The sequence below is a fragment of the Bufo bufo genome, chromosome 3 (genome assembly GCF_905171765.1).
Source record: "Bufo bufo chromosome 3, aBufBuf1.1, whole genome shotgun sequence".
Lineage (NCBI taxonomy): Eukaryota > Metazoa > Chordata > Amphibia > Anura > Bufonidae > Bufo > Bufo bufo.
In genome coordinates, this window is record NC_053391.1 from 277,401,250 (window position 1) to 277,421,189 (window position 19,940).

A 19,940-nucleotide genomic window follows, 5' to 3' on the forward strand; every position below is an offset into this window, starting at 1 on the left:
TACCAAACGCGTTTTGGGGAGTATCCTTCCCCTTCATCAGTGGTACCTGCATACTCCTATTTTGGACTTTAACCGCCTCCGGACCGCCTAACGCAGGATTGCGGTCCCGAGGCGGCAGCCCTGCGCTCAGCGACGCATATACGTGTCATCTCGCGTGAGCCGAGATTTCCTGTGAAAGCGCGCGCACAGGCGCGGAAGGTAAGAGAGTGGATCTCCAGCCTGCCAGCGGCGATCGTTCGCTGGCAGGCTGGAGATGCGATTTTTTTTAACCCCTAACAGGTATATTAGACGCTGTTTTGATAACAGCGTCTAATATACCTGCTACCTGGTCCTCTGGTGGTCCCTTTTGCTTGGATCGACCACCAGAGGACACAGGTAGCTCAGTAAAGTAGCACCAAACACCACTACACTACACCCCCCCTGTCACTTATTAACCCCTTATGAACCACTGATCACCCCATATAGACTCCCTGATCACCCCCCTGTCATTGATCACCCCCCTGTCATTGATCACCCCCTGTCATTGATCACCCCCCTGTAAGGCTCCATTCAGACGTCCGTATGATTTTTACGGATCCGCAAAACACATACGGACGTCTGAATGGAACCTTACAGGGGGGTGATCAATGACAGGGGGATGATTACCTCATATACACTCCCTGATCACCCCCTGTCATTGATCACCCCCCTGTAAGGCTCCATTCAGACGTCCGTATGATTTTTACGGATCCACGGATACATGGATCGGATCCGCAAAACACATACGGACGTCTGAATGGAGCCTTACAGGGGGGTGATCAATGACAGGGGGGTGATCACCTCATATACACTCCCTGATCACCCCCCTGTAAGGCTCCATTCAGACGTCCGTATGATTTTTACGGATCCACGGATACATGGATCGGATCCGCAAAACACATACGGACGTCTGAATGGAGCCTTACAGGGGGGTGATCAATGACAGGGGGGTGATCACCCTATATAGACTCCCTGATCACCCCCCTGTCATTGATCACCCCCCTGTAAGGCTCCATTCAGACGTCCGTATGTGTTTTGCGGATCCGATCCATGTATCCGTGGATCCGTAAAAATCATACGGACGTCTGAATGGAGCCTTACAGGGGGGTGATCAATGACAGGGGGGTGATCAGGGAGTCTATATGGGGTGATCACCCCCCTGTCATTGATCACCCCCCTATAAGGCTCCATTCAGACGTCCGTATGTGTTTTGCGGATCCGATCCATGTATCAGTGGATCCGTAAAAATCATACGGACGTCTGAATGGAGCCTTACAGGGGGGTGATCAATGACAGGGGGGTGATCAGGGAGTCTATATGGGGTGATCACCCCCCTGTCATTGATCACCCCCCTGTAAGGCTCCATTCAGACATTTTTTTGGCCCAAGTTAGCGGAATTTTTTTTTTTTTTTCTTACAAAGTCTCATATTCCACTAACTTGTGTCAAAAAATAAAATCTCACATTAACTCACCATACCCCTCACGGAATCCAAATGCGTAAATTTTTTTAGACATTTATATTCCAGACTTCTTCTCACGCTTTAGGGCCCCTAAAATGCCAGGGCAGTATAAATACCCCACATGTGACCCCATTTCGGAAAGAAGACACCCCAAGGTATTTCGTGAGGGGCATATTGAGTCCATGAAAGATTGAAATTTTTGTCCCAAGTTAGCGGAAAGGGAGACTTTGTGAGAAAATACAAAAAAAAATCTATTTCCGCTAACTTGTGCCAAAAAATAAAAAAATTTTATGAACTCGCCATGCCCCTCATTGAATACCTTGGGGTGTCTTCTTTCCAAAATGGGGTCACATGTGGGGTATTTATACTGCCCTTGCATTTTAGGGGCCCGAAAGCGTGAGAAGAAGTCTGGGATCCAAATATCTTAAAATGCCCTCCTAAAAGGAATTTGGGCCGCTTTGCGCATCTAGGCTGCAAAAAAGTGTCACACATCTGGTATCGCCGTACTCAGGAGAAGTTGGGGAATGTGTTTTGGGGTGTCATTTTACATATACCCATGCTGGGTGAGATAAATATCTTGGTCAAATGCCAACTTTGTATAAAAAAATGGGAAAAGTTGTCTTTTGCCAAGATATTTCTCTCACGCAGCATGGGTATATGTAAAATGACACCCCAAAACACATTCCCCAACTTCTCCTGAGTACGGCAATACCAGATGTGTGACACTTTTTTGCAGCCTAGGTGGGCAAAGGGGCCCACATTCCAAAGAGCACCTTTCGGATTTCACAGGTCATTTTTTACACATTTTGATTTCAAACTAATTCAAAATAATTTTTTATTTTTTGTCACAAGTTAGCGGAAAATGATGATTTTTTTTTCTTACAAAGTCGCATATTCCACTAACTTGTGAACAAAAAATAAAAAATTCTAGGAACTCTCGCCATGCCCCTCACGAATACCTTGGGGTGTCGTCTTTCCAAAATGGGGTCACTTGGGGGTAGTTATACTGCCCTGGCAATTTAGGGGCCCTAATGTGTGCGAAGTAGTTTGAAATCAAAATCTGTAAAAAATGGCCGGTGAAAATCCTAAAGGTGCTCTTGGAATGTGGCCCCGTTGCCCACCTAGGCTGCAAAAAAGTGTCACACATCTGGTATTCGCCGTACTCAGAAGAAGTTGGGGAATGTGTTTTGGGGTGTCATTTTAACATATACCCATGCTGGGTGATGATCTTGGTCAAATGCCAACTTTGTATAAAGAAATGGGAAAAGTTGTCTTTTGCCAAGATATTTCTCTCACCCAGCATGGGTATATGTAAAATGACACCCAAAACACATTCCCCAACTTCTCCTGAGTACAGCGATATCAGATGTGTGACACTTTTTTGCAGCCAGGTGGGCAAAGGGGCCCACATTCCAAAGAGCACCTTTTGGATTCACAGGTCATTTTTTACAGATTTTGATTTCAAACTACTTTGCACGCATCTGTGCCCCTAAAATGCCAGGGCAGTATAACTACCCCACAAGTGACCCCATTTGGAAAGAAGACACCCCAAGGTATTTCGTGATGGGCATAGTGAGTTTCATGGAGTTTTATTTTTTGTCACAAGTTAGTGGAATATGAGGAGCTTTGTAAGAAAAAAAAATAAAAATCATCATTTTCCGCTAACTTGTGACAAAAAATAAAAAGTTCTATGAACTCACTATGCCCCTCAGTGAATACCTTAGGGTGTCTACTTTCCGAAATGGGGTCATTTGTGGGGTGTTTGTACTGTCTGGGCATTGTAGAACCTCAGGAAACATGACAGGTGCTCAGAAAGTCAGAGCTGCTTCAAAAAGCGGAAATTCACATATTTGTACCATAGGTTTGTAAACGCTATAACTTTTACCCAACCATTTTTTTTTTTTACCCAAACATTTTTTTTTTTTATCAAAGACATGTAGAACAATAAATTTAGCGCAAAATTTTATATGGATGTCGTTTTATTTGCAAAATTTTACAACTGAAAGTGAAAAATGTCATTTTTTGCAAAAAAATCGTTACTTTTCGATTAATAACAAAAAAAGTAAAAATGTCAGCAGCAATGAAATACCACCAAATGAAAGCTCTATTAGTGAGAAGAAAGGAGGTAAAATTCATTTGGTTGGTAAGTTGCATGACCGAGCAATAAACGGTGAAAGTATTGTAGGTCAGAAGTGTAAAAAGTGGCCTAGTCATTAAGGGTGTTTCAGCTAGGGGGGCTGAGGTGGTTAAATACCTTCTGGTTGAATATATTATCTAATCATCAATTATCCAATAAAGAAATCAAAAATGTTATTAAAAAAATGGGTTGGTTATTATAGTGATAATAGGTTGAAGATGATATAATCGTTAATTTCTAACGATAATTTGTTTTCCCTTAGTCCTAACAGCAGCACTGATGGGGGTTAACTGCCCCCTGTGGACTGGTAGGACCGGCGGAATTTAATGAGCCCAAGAACCAATAAACGATCTTCAGCTCCCTGAAAGGGAGGAGATCACCCCCCAGCCCACCGTGTTTTTAACAAGCATAATGTATTTAGGGTGGGATATTTGTGTGCTGCTGTTAGGACTAAGGGAAAACAAATTATCGTTAGAAATTAACGATTCCCTTACGTCCTCAACAGCAGCACAGATGGGAGATAGCAAGAAGAATCCCTAGGGAGGATCCTCATGCCTGGCAGAACTAAGAACAGTCTGCCCAAAAGCCGAAAACTCTGCCATCCTAGCATCTATCCTATAATGGAGATGAAGGTTGACTCAGAGCTCCAGGAGGCCGCCTTACAGATCAACTCTAAGGGGAGGAGTCTTCTCTCCGCAACCGAGGTGGAGACCGCCCTAGTAGAATGGCTCTCACAAAACTCAGGAGGATCTAAGGATTGGGAGACAAAAGCTTCCATAAATGGCCTCCTTGATCCAGCGACTAATGGTGGCTTTAGACGCTTTACGGCCTTAGACTTACCGGCAAACAGGATAAGAAGATTCTCATCTATCCTGAACTCACTAGATCTATCCACATAGATCTGGAGGCATCTTGAAATATCCAGCGGGTCTCTAGCTGGAGTATCAGAGGAGGAGGCTGTAAACAAAACTGGTAAAGATATTACCTGATTGATGTTCTGGAAAGTAGGCACCTTAGGCCTGAAGTAAGGTAAAAAACTTCAGGAGTACTCTATCCTGTAGAAAAATAATGTACGGGTGAATTGCGGAGAAAGCCTGCAATTCAGAAACTCTTTTGGCTGAAGCTATAGCCAGAAGAAAGACCATCTTTAAAGTCAAAATTTTAAAATTTACCTCCTCCAAGGGCTCGAAGGGGGGAGATGCTAGCCCCCTGAGCACTACTGAAAGATCCCACTGAGGGATAGGTTTCAGTATAGTAGGCTTTAGTCTTTCAGCTCCCTTCAGGAAGCGTTTGATGAGTGGGTCCCGAGAATGTGGCCTGTTGAGACAGGCCGAGATGGCATAAACCTGTACCTTCAAGGTAGCTGGAGATAGGCCTCTATCTAATCCATCCTGAAGAAATTGAAGTATCGCAGGAAGGGGCGGATCTGCAGACGCCACCTGTCTGGAATCACACCATGCCTCGAAGATTCTCATGATCCTGGAGTAAGCCTTCTTTGTAGACTCTGCTCGGGAATGCGACAAAGTTCTCAGGACCGACTCGGAATGCCCTTCTATGTATGGGAAGGGACTGATCAACCTCCAGGCTGTCAGGTTGAACCTGTGCAGATCTAGGCAGAAGTGAGTGTCCCACGACACCAGGGTCTGCTCCGGGGGGAGTCCTCCAGTATTGTCCCCGACTCATCTGAATGAGCTGGGTAAACCAGGATCTTCTGGGCCAAAACGGTATGATGGCTATTACCAAGGCCTGATCCTGACGGATTTTCATCAATACCCTCGGTATCATGGAAAAGGGAGGGAAGATGTAAGCCAGCCTGAACCTCCACGGTATTGACAGAGCATCTATCGCCAGGGGGTTGTCTTCCCTGTAGAGGGAACAGAACCTCATCACCTTGGCATCTGTGAACTAGCTGCCTGAAGATCTCCGGATGCAGAGACCACTCCATGGTCGGTAATCCTCGACTTAAGCGGTCCGCTATCATATTGAGGGAGCCTCGAATATGAACGGCAGATAGATGGGAAAGGTTCAGCTCTGCCCACCGAAAAATTACCCCGATCTCTGACAGAAGGGGCAATGATCTTGTGCCTCCCTGTTTGTTTATATAGAGACTGCAGTCATATTGTCTGACTGGACTTTCACTGCTTTGCCCCGGATCTGAGGCGCAAAGTGAAGGAGGGCTAGCCGGATAGCTCGCATCTCGCGAAGATTGGAGGAAAGATGCCGCTCCAGAGGAGACCAAGATCCCTGAATTGGGGATCCGTCCAGGTGAGCGCCCCAGCCTACAAGGGACGCGTCTGTAGTCAATATGACCCAAGCTGGTTGGGTCATAGACTTCCCTGCTGGTAGCTGAAACCACCATCTGAGGGAATTTCGGGTTTGACCGGACAGGGAGCACAGGGAATCTAGCCCCGCAGGGCTGCCGTTCCATAGGTGTAAGACCTCCGACTGAAGAGGACGGAGGTGCCATAGCGCCCAAGGGACCGCATCCGCAGCCGCTGACATGAGCCCCAGCATCTTCATGAGAGTCCGGATAGAGACTCGACGAGGGACATAAAGGACCTTTGCCAGGTCCTGAATCCGCGCTCTCCTTTCTGGAGTCAACCAGAGGGACATCTCCACAGAGTCGACCACGAATCCTAAGTAATGGATTGAAGTCGATGGGCTCACATTCGACTTCTGCCAGTTGATAATCCAGCCTAGGCGGAAGAGAAAAGAGATTGCGACCTGAAGATGGTGGGTAAGGATCGGAACTGAAGAGGCTATGAAAAGCCAATCGTCCAGATAAGGAATAATAGTCAGTCCTTGGAGTCTCAAAGCTGCCACCACCGAAACCACCACCTTGGTGAAGATAAGGGGGGCAGAAGAGATTCCGAAGGGAAGCACGGCAAACTGAAAGTGCCTGCAAACCCCTGAAATCTGGACCGCGATCCTGAGGAGTTTCCGGGAAGCGGAATGGATCGGAATGTGAAGGTACGCATCCTTGAGGTCCAGAGTAGCCATGACGTCCCCAGGATTGAGGATATGGCTGACTGACCTTATGGTTTCCATGCGAAACCTTGTTTTCCTTATAAATCGATTGAGGAATCTCAAATCGATGATCATCCGGAGACCTCCTGTCTTCTTGGGAACCAGGAACACTGGTGAATAAATCCCTAGGCCCCTCTCCCCTGCCGGTACCTCCTCTAGGGCTCCCTTGGAAATATAGTCCTGAATGTAAGATTCTAGGACCACCTGTTTGGCAGACCCGAACTTTCGTGTGGCGATAAATCTCTCTGGGGGGAGAGAGATAAGATCTACCCGGTACCCGGCGGAAACTATGTCCTGGACCCAGGGGTCTGCAATCAACCGGCTCCAAGAGTCTTTGAAATGGGTAAGACGGCCCCCCACGGGAATCTGGGGGAGGAGTACGGGAAAATCTAGAGGAGACACTGCAGGGGCAGTAGGGCTTATCCAAGAGCCTCGAGGAGGCCCATAGTCAGGAGGGTTTTGCCTCCCTGGTGGGTTTGCGGGGGCGTCTCGGATATTTACGAGACGGCCCCCCCCCCCAATCTCTGCGCCTAGACTGCTGCCCAGGACGACCTCCGCCCTTCTTTTCCTGTCTGGGGCGTCCCCGAAAGGGCTGCTGGGGGAGGCTCTTCCCTTTTTTATCGGAGAGCCCCTCCATTATTTTGTCCAATTCGGACCCGAATAACCTATCTGGTTCGAAGGGGAGCCCACAAAGGTTAAACTTGGATGCGTTATCCGCGATCCACGGTTTCAGCCAGAGTGGTCTGCGGGCAGCTGAAATTAGGGCCATAGTTTTGGCGGCCAGCTTCAGCTGCATCTGGGAGGAATCAACTAAAAAGTCCATAGCCAGGTTGGCTGACTTGAAGGCTGCCAGGATGTCGTCTCTTGATACGCTCTGGTCCACATCCGTCTGGATTTGATTAAGCCTAGAGCGTAGATAGGTGGCTACCTCAGTGGCCGCAATGGAAGTAGATGCGGAGGCAGCGGCCGCCGCGTAACCCCTCCTAAGGGTGCACACTGCCCTCCGGTCTAGAGGGTCCTGCAGGCTAGACCCATCGTCTGCAGGGACTAGAGTGCGCCGGGACAACTTGGCTATAGCCATGTCCACCTTGGGAAAGGAACCCCACGATTCCACCAAGGGTTTAGCCATCGGGTACATGAGTCTGAATTTTCTGGTAAGCACTGGACCCTTCTCAGGCCTTTTCCACTCTGTGCGCATCACAGAGAGGAGGGTCTCATCCGCTCTAAAGACACGCTGTGTCCGACCGGCGGGATCGGAGGACTCCCCCCTGTCAACATCCTGGTCCCCCGACCTGATGGACTTGAGTAACTTCTGCGTCTTTTCTGGAGGGAAAAAGCAAGAAGTAGATTCTTCTTCCTCAGAAGAAGAAGACCCCACTGAACAGGGGGTAGGTCTTTCGACCGGTGCGACCACCTCCATGGGAGTCTGAGAGGGACCTGGTAGCCTCTCATTAAGCAGCTGAACTACTCCCTTGATGGAATCATCCACGTATGTCTTGGTCCATTGGAACATCTCCTGCATCGTGCGTTCCGTGGATGCCGTGCGACAACTCTCACATCTGGAGTAAGGACAGCTGTCATCTAGGGGTGTGTTACATTCGTAACATGCCAAATGCTTCCTCTTGGCCCCAGCCTTCCGCTGATCCTGCTCCTTAGGGGAAGCCATAGTCTGTAATGGAAGAAACAAAACCGGTCATAACACCTACAATATCAGGAGGTGGAGAAAACCAGACCTTAAGGGGGCCCACCAGCACTAGAAGAAATAGAGCTGAAAGAAGAGGAAGTACAAAACCCAAGCAAAGCAATACTGCAGGAATATCACAAAGCACAGGAGAGCTCTGGAGCTAACTTGTGAAAGCAACGCAACCAGAGCACTGACTGATGGGCTCTGGGCGCTTAAAAGGAGAAAGCCCCGCCCAATGGGCGGGTTCCTGAAACGAGATCAGCACCACTCCCTTTTTTTTTTTTTTCCTCTTGTAGAAAAACCAGAGGCTATACTGGCTCTACCTATACGAAAATTGTCTCCCCAGACTAATCCTAAGTCCAGGATGTCCTTCTAGGGAGCCAGTTTAAAAGAAAGGTGAGTTTTATACATCACCGCAACGCTTAGGAAAACCGGAAGTGACGTAGCGCACCTAGGGCGCGTCACTTCCGGAAAATGGGCGGCGCCCATAGAGGCCGCACACATGCGGTAACGGAAGGACGGAGCACCGTCTACAGATGATGGGAGAAGACGCCCCCCTCCCCGACGGTACCCCAGACCGAAATCGCCATGATCAGGCCTAAAATAAAGGCACTGAGATCCATAGAAAGCGAGCTAAGCTTAAGGAGGGGAAAAGAACCCCTAAGCAATCTTCAGCTCCCAGAGAGGGAGCGACACGCCAGTCCACCTGTCCAGAGGACAGAAAAAAACACGGTGGGCTGGGGGGTGATCTCCTCCCTTTCAGGGAGCTGAAGATTGTTTATTGGTTCTTGGGCTCATTAAAATTCCGCCGGTCCTACCAGTCCACAGGGGCAGTTAACCCCCATCTGTGCTGCTGTTGAGGACGTAAGGGAATATAATATATATCTTCTTTTATTATTAAGTGCATAATAGACAAATAAATACAGGAATAAAAAGAACAATAAAGGGAACAATAAGATATTAAGATGATATATATATATATATATATATATATATATATATATAGTAAAAAAATATGTATGGATCCTCATAATTAATCTAAGTGTATATAATGATATATGATGGTATATCTAGAAAAGTGTTGGTATACGTGTTGTATATATTCTTTGTGTTAGATCTGACTAGCTGGAACTAGTAGTTCTACGGTCATGAAGAATTTGTATTTGTCTTTATGGAGGGATTTGTTATATTTTGCATATTGCTGCTATTCTATTAGTTATCAATTTATTGTTATTGGTGGTTTGCTATGCAATGTTTGATGGTCTGTTTCTATATGTTAGTGGTCTAATTCTATAATATTTTGAGTCAGTTAGGTAGAAAATGGAAAGTAGAAATTGGAAAAAGTTGCAAAAGAGATAGATAGTCTAAAAGACACTATAGACAAATTACCCAAAAATGAAGAATATAATACATAGCAGGATAGACTATGCAAAAGTTTAGATAGATTAGAACATGAAATTATAGATAAGAAAACTATGAAATTTAAGAACTATAACAACACAACCCAGAACATTAATCAAATGAACCAGACAAAGAATACGCAAGATACCTCAATAAGAAATAGATTAGAGGATAAAGAACTCACTAAAAAAGGTCTCACAACCGCACCATCTAAATACACTATTCCTATCATGAACAGGTTTGAATCACTTACTAATGAAAATTTTTTTGACAAAACACCCCCTCACCACAGAACAAGATTACGACGGTCTCACACAAAATCACCAAACCGCACACAATATCACAATCCAACTACCTCTCACCAATACAACCTAAGATACCGACAGGACAATCAAGAATGGAACAACAGGCATAATCACTGGCACAAATCCCCAAAGACCAGAACACCAACACCAGAGACAAACACAAGTGACTCCACCAAGATATCACCCCCACCAAACACGAAGAGACGGAAGAAAAACATAGAGGACGGGGAAAATCGAAGGGATCACAACAGGGAATAACCCCAAACCAAGATGCTATTATTAATCTAAGTAAAGTAGAACTAACAAAAGCACAAACCAAACTTCTAAATAAAGGACTCAAATTCGCTCCCACTAACACACTAAATAAATTCCAAACATTTATCGGAATAGAGAAATTTATGAGAAAGCTCTGCTTGAAAAAATATTTTAAAAAAAACAAACCAATAGAACAACCATTACATTGGATTCCAGATTTAAACATACAGATTTAAAACAAAAATCCTCATTATATACTAAACAAGAGAGAGGTCAAGAAATTGCCACATTCAGGAAATCAGTCGAATCAGATATTGGAAAGCTAAATATTAGAAATAAGAATTTTACGAACAATTTATCAAATCAGGAAATTGAGGCTATCAAATCACTACAAGCACAAAATTCTATCACCATACGCCCCGCAGACAAAGGGGGCGCTATTGTGATATTAGATACGAAGAAATATAATGACGAATGTAAAAGGCAACTATCCGACCTATCAACCTATGAAAAACTAACTAAAGACCCAACTAAAGATTTCTCTAAAGCACTCAACAATCTTTGCCAACAAGGGAAAGAAATAGGTACCTTACTTGAACAAGAAGCTAAATTCATATTGAATGCAGAACAAAGAATTCTGATGTTCTATTGTTTACCTAAGGTACACAAAAACCCAGACAACCCCCCGGGACGCCCAATTATCTCGGGAATTGGGTCCCTAACTTCAAATCTATCAAAATATATCGATACACTTTTACAACCAGTAGTAAAAAAACACCAGAACTTACATGAAAGATAGCACCCAAATTATTAAGGTTTTAGAAAAATTGGTATATGACCCAACATGGACTCTAGAGACCTTAGATGTGCAGTCCCTCTATACCACAATTAATCATATGGACGGTCTAGCAGCCATGAGTAGACAATTAGAAAAAAGCAGCTCATTTCCTGAGGAACAAATTGACTTCCTGGTAGAAGGGGCAAGACGCATTCTAACCCACAACTATTTCTCCTTCGAGGATGATTTTTTTTCCTCTAGGTGAAGGGCACACCGCGATGGGCACCAGGTTCGCCCCCAGTTATGCTAATGTATTTTGTCCCAGTGGGAGGAGCAGCATATCGACCATAGACTGGGGACAGACCTGGTGCTCTGGTTGCATTATATAGACGACGTCATCTTCATTTGGAAGGGGAATGCGGAGGAACTCAATGAATTCTTTAGGGAAATCAATAACAATGAGGTAAATCTAAGTTTCACATCCAACACAAGTAAATCCCATATAGAATTCTTGGATCTACATATCAAAATTCAAAATGAGAATTTAATCTGCAGCACATGCCAGGAACAGTTTTATATTATATTCGAGTTGCCACCTACCTAGATGGCTACTCAACATTCCAGGTAGCCAGTTTAGAATTCTCAAGAGAAACTGTTCTGAGAAGGAGACTTTTGAACAGGAAGCAATAGTAATGACTCAACAATTCATTGCAAAGAACTATCCAGCCCATCAAATTGAGAAATTATTAGAAGTCGCTAGAGATCTAGACAGAATGATCTTTTTGAGTGCAAGATCTGGAGAAAATGAAAAAACGGAAACAAATGAGAATGATATAACCCCTAAAATGTATTCTCCCTTTAAACAATAATTATAAGTCAATAGAAAAGATTATTAATAACCACTGGCACTTTTTACAGAAAGATAAAACTATAGGCTCTATTCTCACTACAAAACCACAAATTGTTTACACTAAAGCCCCCAATTTAAAACTCAGAGTTGCACCAACAGTGAAGCCACGGACAAACCAAAAACTTCATTCCTTGGGGAGGTTGGCTAAAATTAAATGGGTTTTTCAGATGTGAAAGATGCCCAAACTGTAAGAAATTTCCCTAAAACTGCGAAATCTATCACCTCTACTTCTGGTCACTATAAACATGAAATAAAACAAGCTTATAACCTGCAACAGTATAAGCGTGATATATGCGATCAGATGCCCATGTAACAAATATTACATAGGGAGAACCAAAAGGACATTAAGAATAAGGATAGCAGAACACATCAATAAAATAAAATCAGGCTATGAAAAACATCCTCTCTCGAGACATTTTAGAAGACACCACAACCAAGATCCCACTGGTCTCTTTTGCTGCTATTGAAAAAGTAGAGAGAGACTGGAGAGGAGGTGACCATATTAGAAAGATGTCACGTATAGAATCCAAATACATTTTTGAATTCAACTCCATCATCCAGAGGGACTGAATTCCGAATTGGCGATCTTCGGCTTCCTCTAAAGGGTGTGGGGCCCCCGCATCGACGTGTAGTCATAGTCCGGGTGTTTACCAGCACTATGACCCCCCTCGACCGCGTGCCTCCACCCATTTTCTACTTTTGTACCTAACTGACTCAAAATATTATAGAATTAGACCACTAATATCTAGAAACAGACCATCAACATTGCATAGCAGACCACCAATAATAATAAATTGATAACTAATCGAATAGCAGCAATATGCTAAAGATAACAACAAATCCCTCCATAATGACAAATACAAATTCTTCATCACTGTAGAACTACTAGTCCCAGCCAGTCAGATCTAACACAAAGAATATATACAACACGTATACCAACACTTTTCTATATATACCATCATATATCATTATATACACTTAGATTAATTATGAGGATCCATACTTATATTTTTAATATATATATATATTTTTTATCATCTTAATCTCTTATTGTTCCCTTATTGTTCTTTTTATTCCTGTATTTCTTCGTCTATTATGCACTTATAATATAATATATATCTTCTCTTTATTATCATCTTCAACCTATTATAACTATAATAGCCAACTCATTTTTTATAACATCTTTGATAATATCTTTATTGGATAATTGAATGATTGGATAATTATTTTCAACCAGAAGGTATTTAAAGTGCAAAGTAGGAGTATGCAGGTACCACTGATGAAGGTGAAGGGGTACTCCCCGAAACGCGTTTGGTACCGACCCAAGAACCCTGCATATCCTGGATTAGCATTGGAAGACCGTGCATAAGGATCCAGACACAGGGGATCCCCATTTTTTGATAACTGACATACCGCAATTGAACACATCCCCCCCGCTGACGCGGACACCAAACGTCACCGCCCACGTCAGACGCCGGGCAAAGGAGATGCACGCGCTACCCCGCGAACACCGGACTGCTAACGACAGACTGCAGGGGAATCAAAGTTACTAGGGCATAATACCATTCTGTGTGGGGCGCCTCACTGAGGTAGCATATGCCCATCACCTAAAACTCTGCTTTTAAGTACATTGTATTACAAATAAGAGGACCGTGTTCCCCTAAAGGGGTGTATTCTTCTAAAATTTCAAGGGGAAGTTTACTCTTAAAGGGGCCTACTCTCCCCCATCTCGTTTAACTACACAGTTACATCCCCTATCTAGGGGTACACCCCTCCTGGGCAACCAGAGATATATATATATAACTATGAATGGACAGTCTATGAAGATTCTACTATTACTTAGTTTGACGTCCGGATTCCTTACTAGCCCTTCTACTACAAAGACTCTTCTAACTATGTCAATACCGACTGAATTTTTATCTATACAACTTTTTTTTTTTTCTGATCACCTTCCCTACATCGACTCAATATATTTCTCATCCATATTTTTATCTATATATTTTTCCCATATTTAATTAGCTATATAATTAAAGGTGTATATTTTATATTGAACTATATCCGAGATTGTCCACATTTTATTAGTTTAAAATCCAGCTGTTTGAGTGCCTGTCTATCAAGTTCTTTCTGTCTTTCAAACCCTATTTATTCTGGTTCGGGTGAACCAGTTAGACAGCAGCACCTCATCCACTACACTAGTAAGGTGAGCCACCACCACAGTTTGTTACGTACCATTCATGCTGTAATTGACTGCAAAGGATTTGCAACCAGGTATTAAGAAGTGAAAGTTTGATTTATGATGATTATTCTGTCCATCACTTTGGTTCCTTAACAGTGTGAGGCACTTATGCAAACTGTTGTAATTCCTACACCGTTCACCTGATTTGGATGTAAATACCCTCAAATTAAAGCTGACAGTCTGCAGTTAAAGCACATCTTGTTCGTTTCATTTCAAATCCATTGTGGTGGTGTATAGAGCCAAAAATGTTTAGAATTGTGTCGAGGTCCCAATATTTATCGACCTCACTGTTATGTGCAGACAATCTTTACAAAAAGGACTTTAGTATAATTACTTATTAAATTAATGAGGGTGGTGCTTTTGCACCCAAAGGCTCCGCTTCCTGTCCTGCTATGCTGTGCCCCCACCACTGTGACATACAGGCACGGGAGTAAAACATTCACGTCTTGCCTTGATGTCTCGTGGGAGCACTTCGGAACATGTGCTGTAACGGTATGGTGGTTGCCCATATGCCTGGCAGTCTCCTTGTATGCATGCTAAGTGTAAACAAAAGTGCAGTGAATCCGGCCTAAATTCCATTATTTTTTAATTTTCCCTAGTTTTTGTGATTTTAAATTTTGTGTGATTTTATATGGGAAAATATTGTTAAATTTCCTATAGCAATTATGAAACAAGTGCATATTCGCAGTATTTTTTTTTACTTATTTTTGTATGTTGCACATTCACAGCTGATATTTTATTATTTGCCTCGGGTAGATTGCTGCCTACTTATTGTTTTGATTGTTTTCTTGCAGACAGATAATATTATGGAAGATCAGGACCTGATAGACATTGGGATTCTGGACTTACAACATCGTCGACAAATTCTTCAAGCAACTCATTCTCTAACCAAATGTGAGCACAATGAGTATTTGTAGAAATCCACAAATTCCAACACAGGCTTTATAATTTGATCAGTTGTTTGTGTTCTCTAGTAAAATTACATTTGTAGTTTTGATCATTTTATATATTTTTGTGTTGCACATTTATTATAGAACTGTATTTTTGGACTACATGACAAAAAAATTTGCTCCGCTCTCTGCATTCTTTTTGTCCTTCTCTGCGCTCCACTTCACCCCTCTGTCCTGCTCTAACCTCCACTCCCTATGCCTGCACTGACTTCTTTGCACTTGCTTTGTGTTTGGGGCTGCCTCAATAGTAATACGGTAGATACCTATTGTATTGCTACTGTAACAGTGAGGCCATCAGTACGGCCGCCATCAGAGCAGAAGATGCCTATATTCTAGTTAGGCAACATTCATAAAACAGAGGCAGGAAGATGTATATGTTGAGCAATTATACAGTAACAGACCAAAAGTTGGACACACCTTCTCATTCAAAGCGTTTTCTTTATTTTCATGACTTGAAGGCATCAAAACTATGAATTACACATGGGGAATTATATACATAACAAACAAGTGTGAAACAACTGAAAATATGTCATATTCTAGGTTCTTCAAAGTAGCCACCTTTTGCTTTGATTACTGCTTTGCCACACTCTAGGCAATCTCTTGATGAGCTTCAAGAGGTAGTCCCCTGAAATGGTCTTCCAACAGTCTTGAAGGAGTTCCCAGAGATGCTTAGCACTTGTTGGCCCTTTTGCCTTCACTCTGCGGTCCAGCTCACCCCAAACCATCTCGTTGGGTTCAGGTCCGGTGACTGGGAGCCAGGTCAGCTGGGCGGCTGCACCCCATCAAGCTCCTTCATGGTCCAAATAGCCCTTACTTTCATAGGGTTTTCCCAAAGTTCTTAAAGTAATGATGGCCACTCGTTTTTCTTTACTTAGCTGCTTTTTCTTGCCATAATACAAATTCTAACAGTCCTATCAGTAGGACTATCAGCTGTGTATCCACCTGACGTCTCCTCAACGCAACTGATGGTCCCAACCCCATTATAAGGCAAGAAATCCCACTTATTAAACCTGACAGGCACACCTGTGAAGTGAAAACCATTTCAGGGGACTACCTCTTGAAGCTCATCAAGAGAATGCCAAGAGTGTGCATAGCAGTAATCAAAGCAAAAGGTGGCTACTTTGAAGAACCTAGAATATGACATATTTTCAGTTGTTTCACACTTGTTTGTTATGTATATAATTCCACATGTTCATAGTTCATATTTTGATGCCTTCAGTGTGAATCTACAATTTTCATAGTCATGAAAATAAAGAAAACTCTTTGAATGAGAAGGTGTGTCCAAACTTTTGGTCTGTACTGTATATGTGAAGGAGGGGAAGGTCACTACAGCAATAGTTGAGAAATTGTTGTGTTGCTCCATGCAGCTTTGACTGCTACAAAGGAAGAAGTCTTTAGTATAAGACTAAGGCCTCATGCACATGACCGTATGTATTTTGCGGTCTGCAAAAAACAGATCCGCAAAGAATACAGATGACGTCCGTGTGCATTCCGTATTTTACGGAACAGCCAGCCTCTAACAGAACAGTCATATCCTTGTCTGTAATGCGGACAATAATAAGACATGTTATATTTTTTTGCGGAACGGAAATACGGACATAATGAAACAAAATGCACATGGAATATCTTCTGTTTTTTGCAGACCCATTGAAATATATGGGTCCGTATTCGGTCCGCAAAAAAAAACCTTGAATGGACACGGAAAGAATATGCGTTCATGTACAATGAGCCCTAAATTAAGAACACTCTGTGCTATAGATCATTGAGAGCTTGATAAGAGCTCTGCCACTCAGCACTGATTGCTGAGTGCAGTAATATCTTTTTCCCCAGTCCGTCTCCATGACACCAAGTCCGAGATTGACTTCCTTCTGATTGGACAGGAAAAACACAGAGAGGTTAAAACCCCCACCCCCTCCTCACATCACCAGTGTTTTTCCTGTCCCATCAGGATAGGAAGCAGGAGAGGTGCACGGAGCTCGTTTGGGCTCACCTGGAGTTATTATTCATCTGCAGGCCGAGGTCGGATCTGCAGTGCAGCTCTCCCTCCTCCGTTCGGTTAGGCCTGGGCTCGGGCGCATAGGTAGTGCCCCTGCGAAGATTCCCTCTGCGGCGGTCCCGGAGGGCTTGATGCAGAGGGAAGGAGGAACACGGCGGATCGGCACTGTGATGTGTCCCTTCCGGCCGGCAGGCGGATGACGTCAGACGCCGGGGGCGGAGCTAAGCGCGCTGACGTCATCAACATGCGCCACAGGTCCTGCAGCATGAGAAGCACATGGAGACGCTATAAAAACGCTCAGGACCTGTGTAACGGCGCCCTGCATAGCGTGGCTCTCACATTTGGTGAAGCATCTCTGAAGCGGTCGGGAGTCAGGATGAGCACCCCCCTCACGCCGGGCTCTGGAACCGAGCCTGCATCAAACCCTGGGACAGTGAGTAACCTGTTCTCAGGTACATGCTTTGTATGGTGGGTTCAGTCTGCTCATCCTGTCCTCCCTTACCATTTCAGGGAGAAAAGGATTCGGCTTCTGCAGCTAAAAAAACTAGAAAATGTGGTATTTGCTGCAAAAGATTGTCTAACACTGGATCCAAGCCCCTGTGTAAAGAATGTACCGCCAATGTCATCAAGGCTGAGTCTTCTAGTTTAATTGAAGACATTAGAAAAGTGGTAAAAGAAGAGGTTCAGCTAGCCTTAACTACCAGAGAACCTACTCCCCCCAAAGTTCCCCCCACTCAGGACTCCCGTAGTGTTAAATCACTTATCCTGGATTCCGACTCTGAGGGGCTGGCGGTCTCAGACTCCGAATCTATCTGAAAACACCCGGTATCTTCAGATAAAGAGGGTGAATATAAGCGCTTCCTGTTCAATCCTGAAGATATTGATGAACTTATCAGGGCCACCATTCAGATGGAGATGCCTAAACTCCTAAGTCTACCCAGCAAGAAATTTTTGGGGGTCTAGGTGAAAGGAAGAAGGCTGTTTTCCCAGTCCCTGATAGTGTCCAAAAATTAATTCGGTCAGAATGGGAAAAACCGGATAAAGGGTCCTTTATCCCAAGGGGAATTAAGAGGCGCTACCCCTTTAGCCAAGAGGATTGTACGGATTGGGAGACCATTCCAAAAGTAGACGCGCCAGTGGCCAAGGTAGCAAAACATACGGCCCTACCGTTTGAGGACTCAGCACAATTGAAAGATCCTCTAGACAGGAAAGCGGAGAGTCTCTTGCGAAAGACCTGGGAGACTACGGCGGCCCTTCTCAAACCGGGCGTTGCCTCTACATGTGTGGCCAGAACACTAAACCTTTGGCTAAACCAGCTGGAGATACATCTGGTCAATAAGACACCACGGGATCAAATCCTAGAGAGCTTGCCTCTATTAAAGATGGCAACCTCCTTTCTAGCAGACGCAGCAGCTGAATCAGTTAAACTGTCCGCCCGTACAGCTGTTCTCTCAAATACAGCGAGAAGGGCACTATGGCTTAAAGCGTGGTCAGGAGATATCACATCTAAAAATAAATTAATCGCACTCCCCTTCCACGGTCAGTATGTTTTCGGAGAAGATTTAGATAAAATCTTAGACAACGCGACAAATAAAAAAAGAGGGTTTCCAGAGGAAAGATATAAACAAAAAAGGCAGCCCTTTCGTGACCGATTTTTTCAGCCCGAGAATAAAAAAGATAAAGGGAAGACTGGGAGGTGGAGCTATGCGAAGGGAGGCAGGGGGAGAAGTTTTCTCTTCAACCCAAATCGGGCTGAAGCCTCCTCATTCAACAGCAAACAATGACGCCATACCAGTGGGGGGAAGACTCAGCTCCTTTCTAAGATCTTGGGAGCATGTAACAAACAGCCGGTGGATTTTAAGTATTATACAAGAGGGTTATCTGATAGATCTTCTCTCTTCCCCTCCACAGAAATATGTGATCACTACCCTTCCCCCATTTCAAACTGCGACCTTAAAAAACGACATAAAAAACCTATTAACCTTGGCCGCCATAGAGCCAGTCCCAAAAAATCAGACAGGACTGGGATTCTATTCCCGCCTCTTCATTATAAAGAAACCAAACGGGAAATCCAGGGTAATTATAAATCTGAAACATCTAAACAAATACGTAAGATACCAAAAATTCAAAATGGAGACCCTGAAGTCAGCAGTGAAACTCTTAAAAAAGGATGCAGTGATGGCCACAATAGATTTAAGCGACGCCTATTATCATGTCCCAATTCACAGGTCGTCAAGGGAATTCCTAAGGTTCGCGATAGAATTGGACGGAAACATTCAGCATTTCCAGTTCAGGTGTCTCCCCTTCGGGATCTCTTCTGCCCCAAGGGTTTTTACCAAAATAATGGCGGAAGCCTTGACAACCTTGAGAGAAAAGGCAATTTGTGTGATCCCCTATCTGGACGACCTACTGGTAGTGGCAGACAACATAGAGACCATGGGAATCCATCTCGGGTTAGTCCTGGATCATCTACAGAGCCTAGGTTGGCTCATCAATGGGAAAAAATCGGATTTAATCCCATCCAAACGGAAGGTTTTTCTGGGCATTACGCTAGACACAGTCTCCCAAAGATCCTTTCTACCGCCTCAAAAGATAGTAAAACTTCAGACAGCTTGAGGAAGTTCAAGAAGGAGATATTCGTTCAATAAGACAGGCCATGAAGGTACTAGGGAGTCTGTCCGCTTGCATTCCAGCAGTTGCCTGGGCAACAGTTCCATCTAAGACCACTCCCGTTCATCTTAGACAAATGAACAGATCGCAATTAACCCTAGAGAGGATAATAA

At 44.0% G+C, this 19,940-nt stretch overlaps 1 protein-coding gene across 1 annotated transcript in view; it reads left to right on the forward strand.

Annotated features, from left to right (window-relative positions):
- ANKS1A (ankyrin repeat and sterile alpha motif domain containing 1A) overlaps positions 1 to 19,940 on the forward strand; it is a 913,309-nt gene that overhangs the window by 321,279 nt on the left and 572,090 nt on the right. The window contains 1 exon segment of the mRNA XM_040424152.1: positions 15,006 to 15,105. Within this exon segment, the coding sequence (XP_040280086.1) occupies positions 15,006 to 15,105 (100 nt within the window).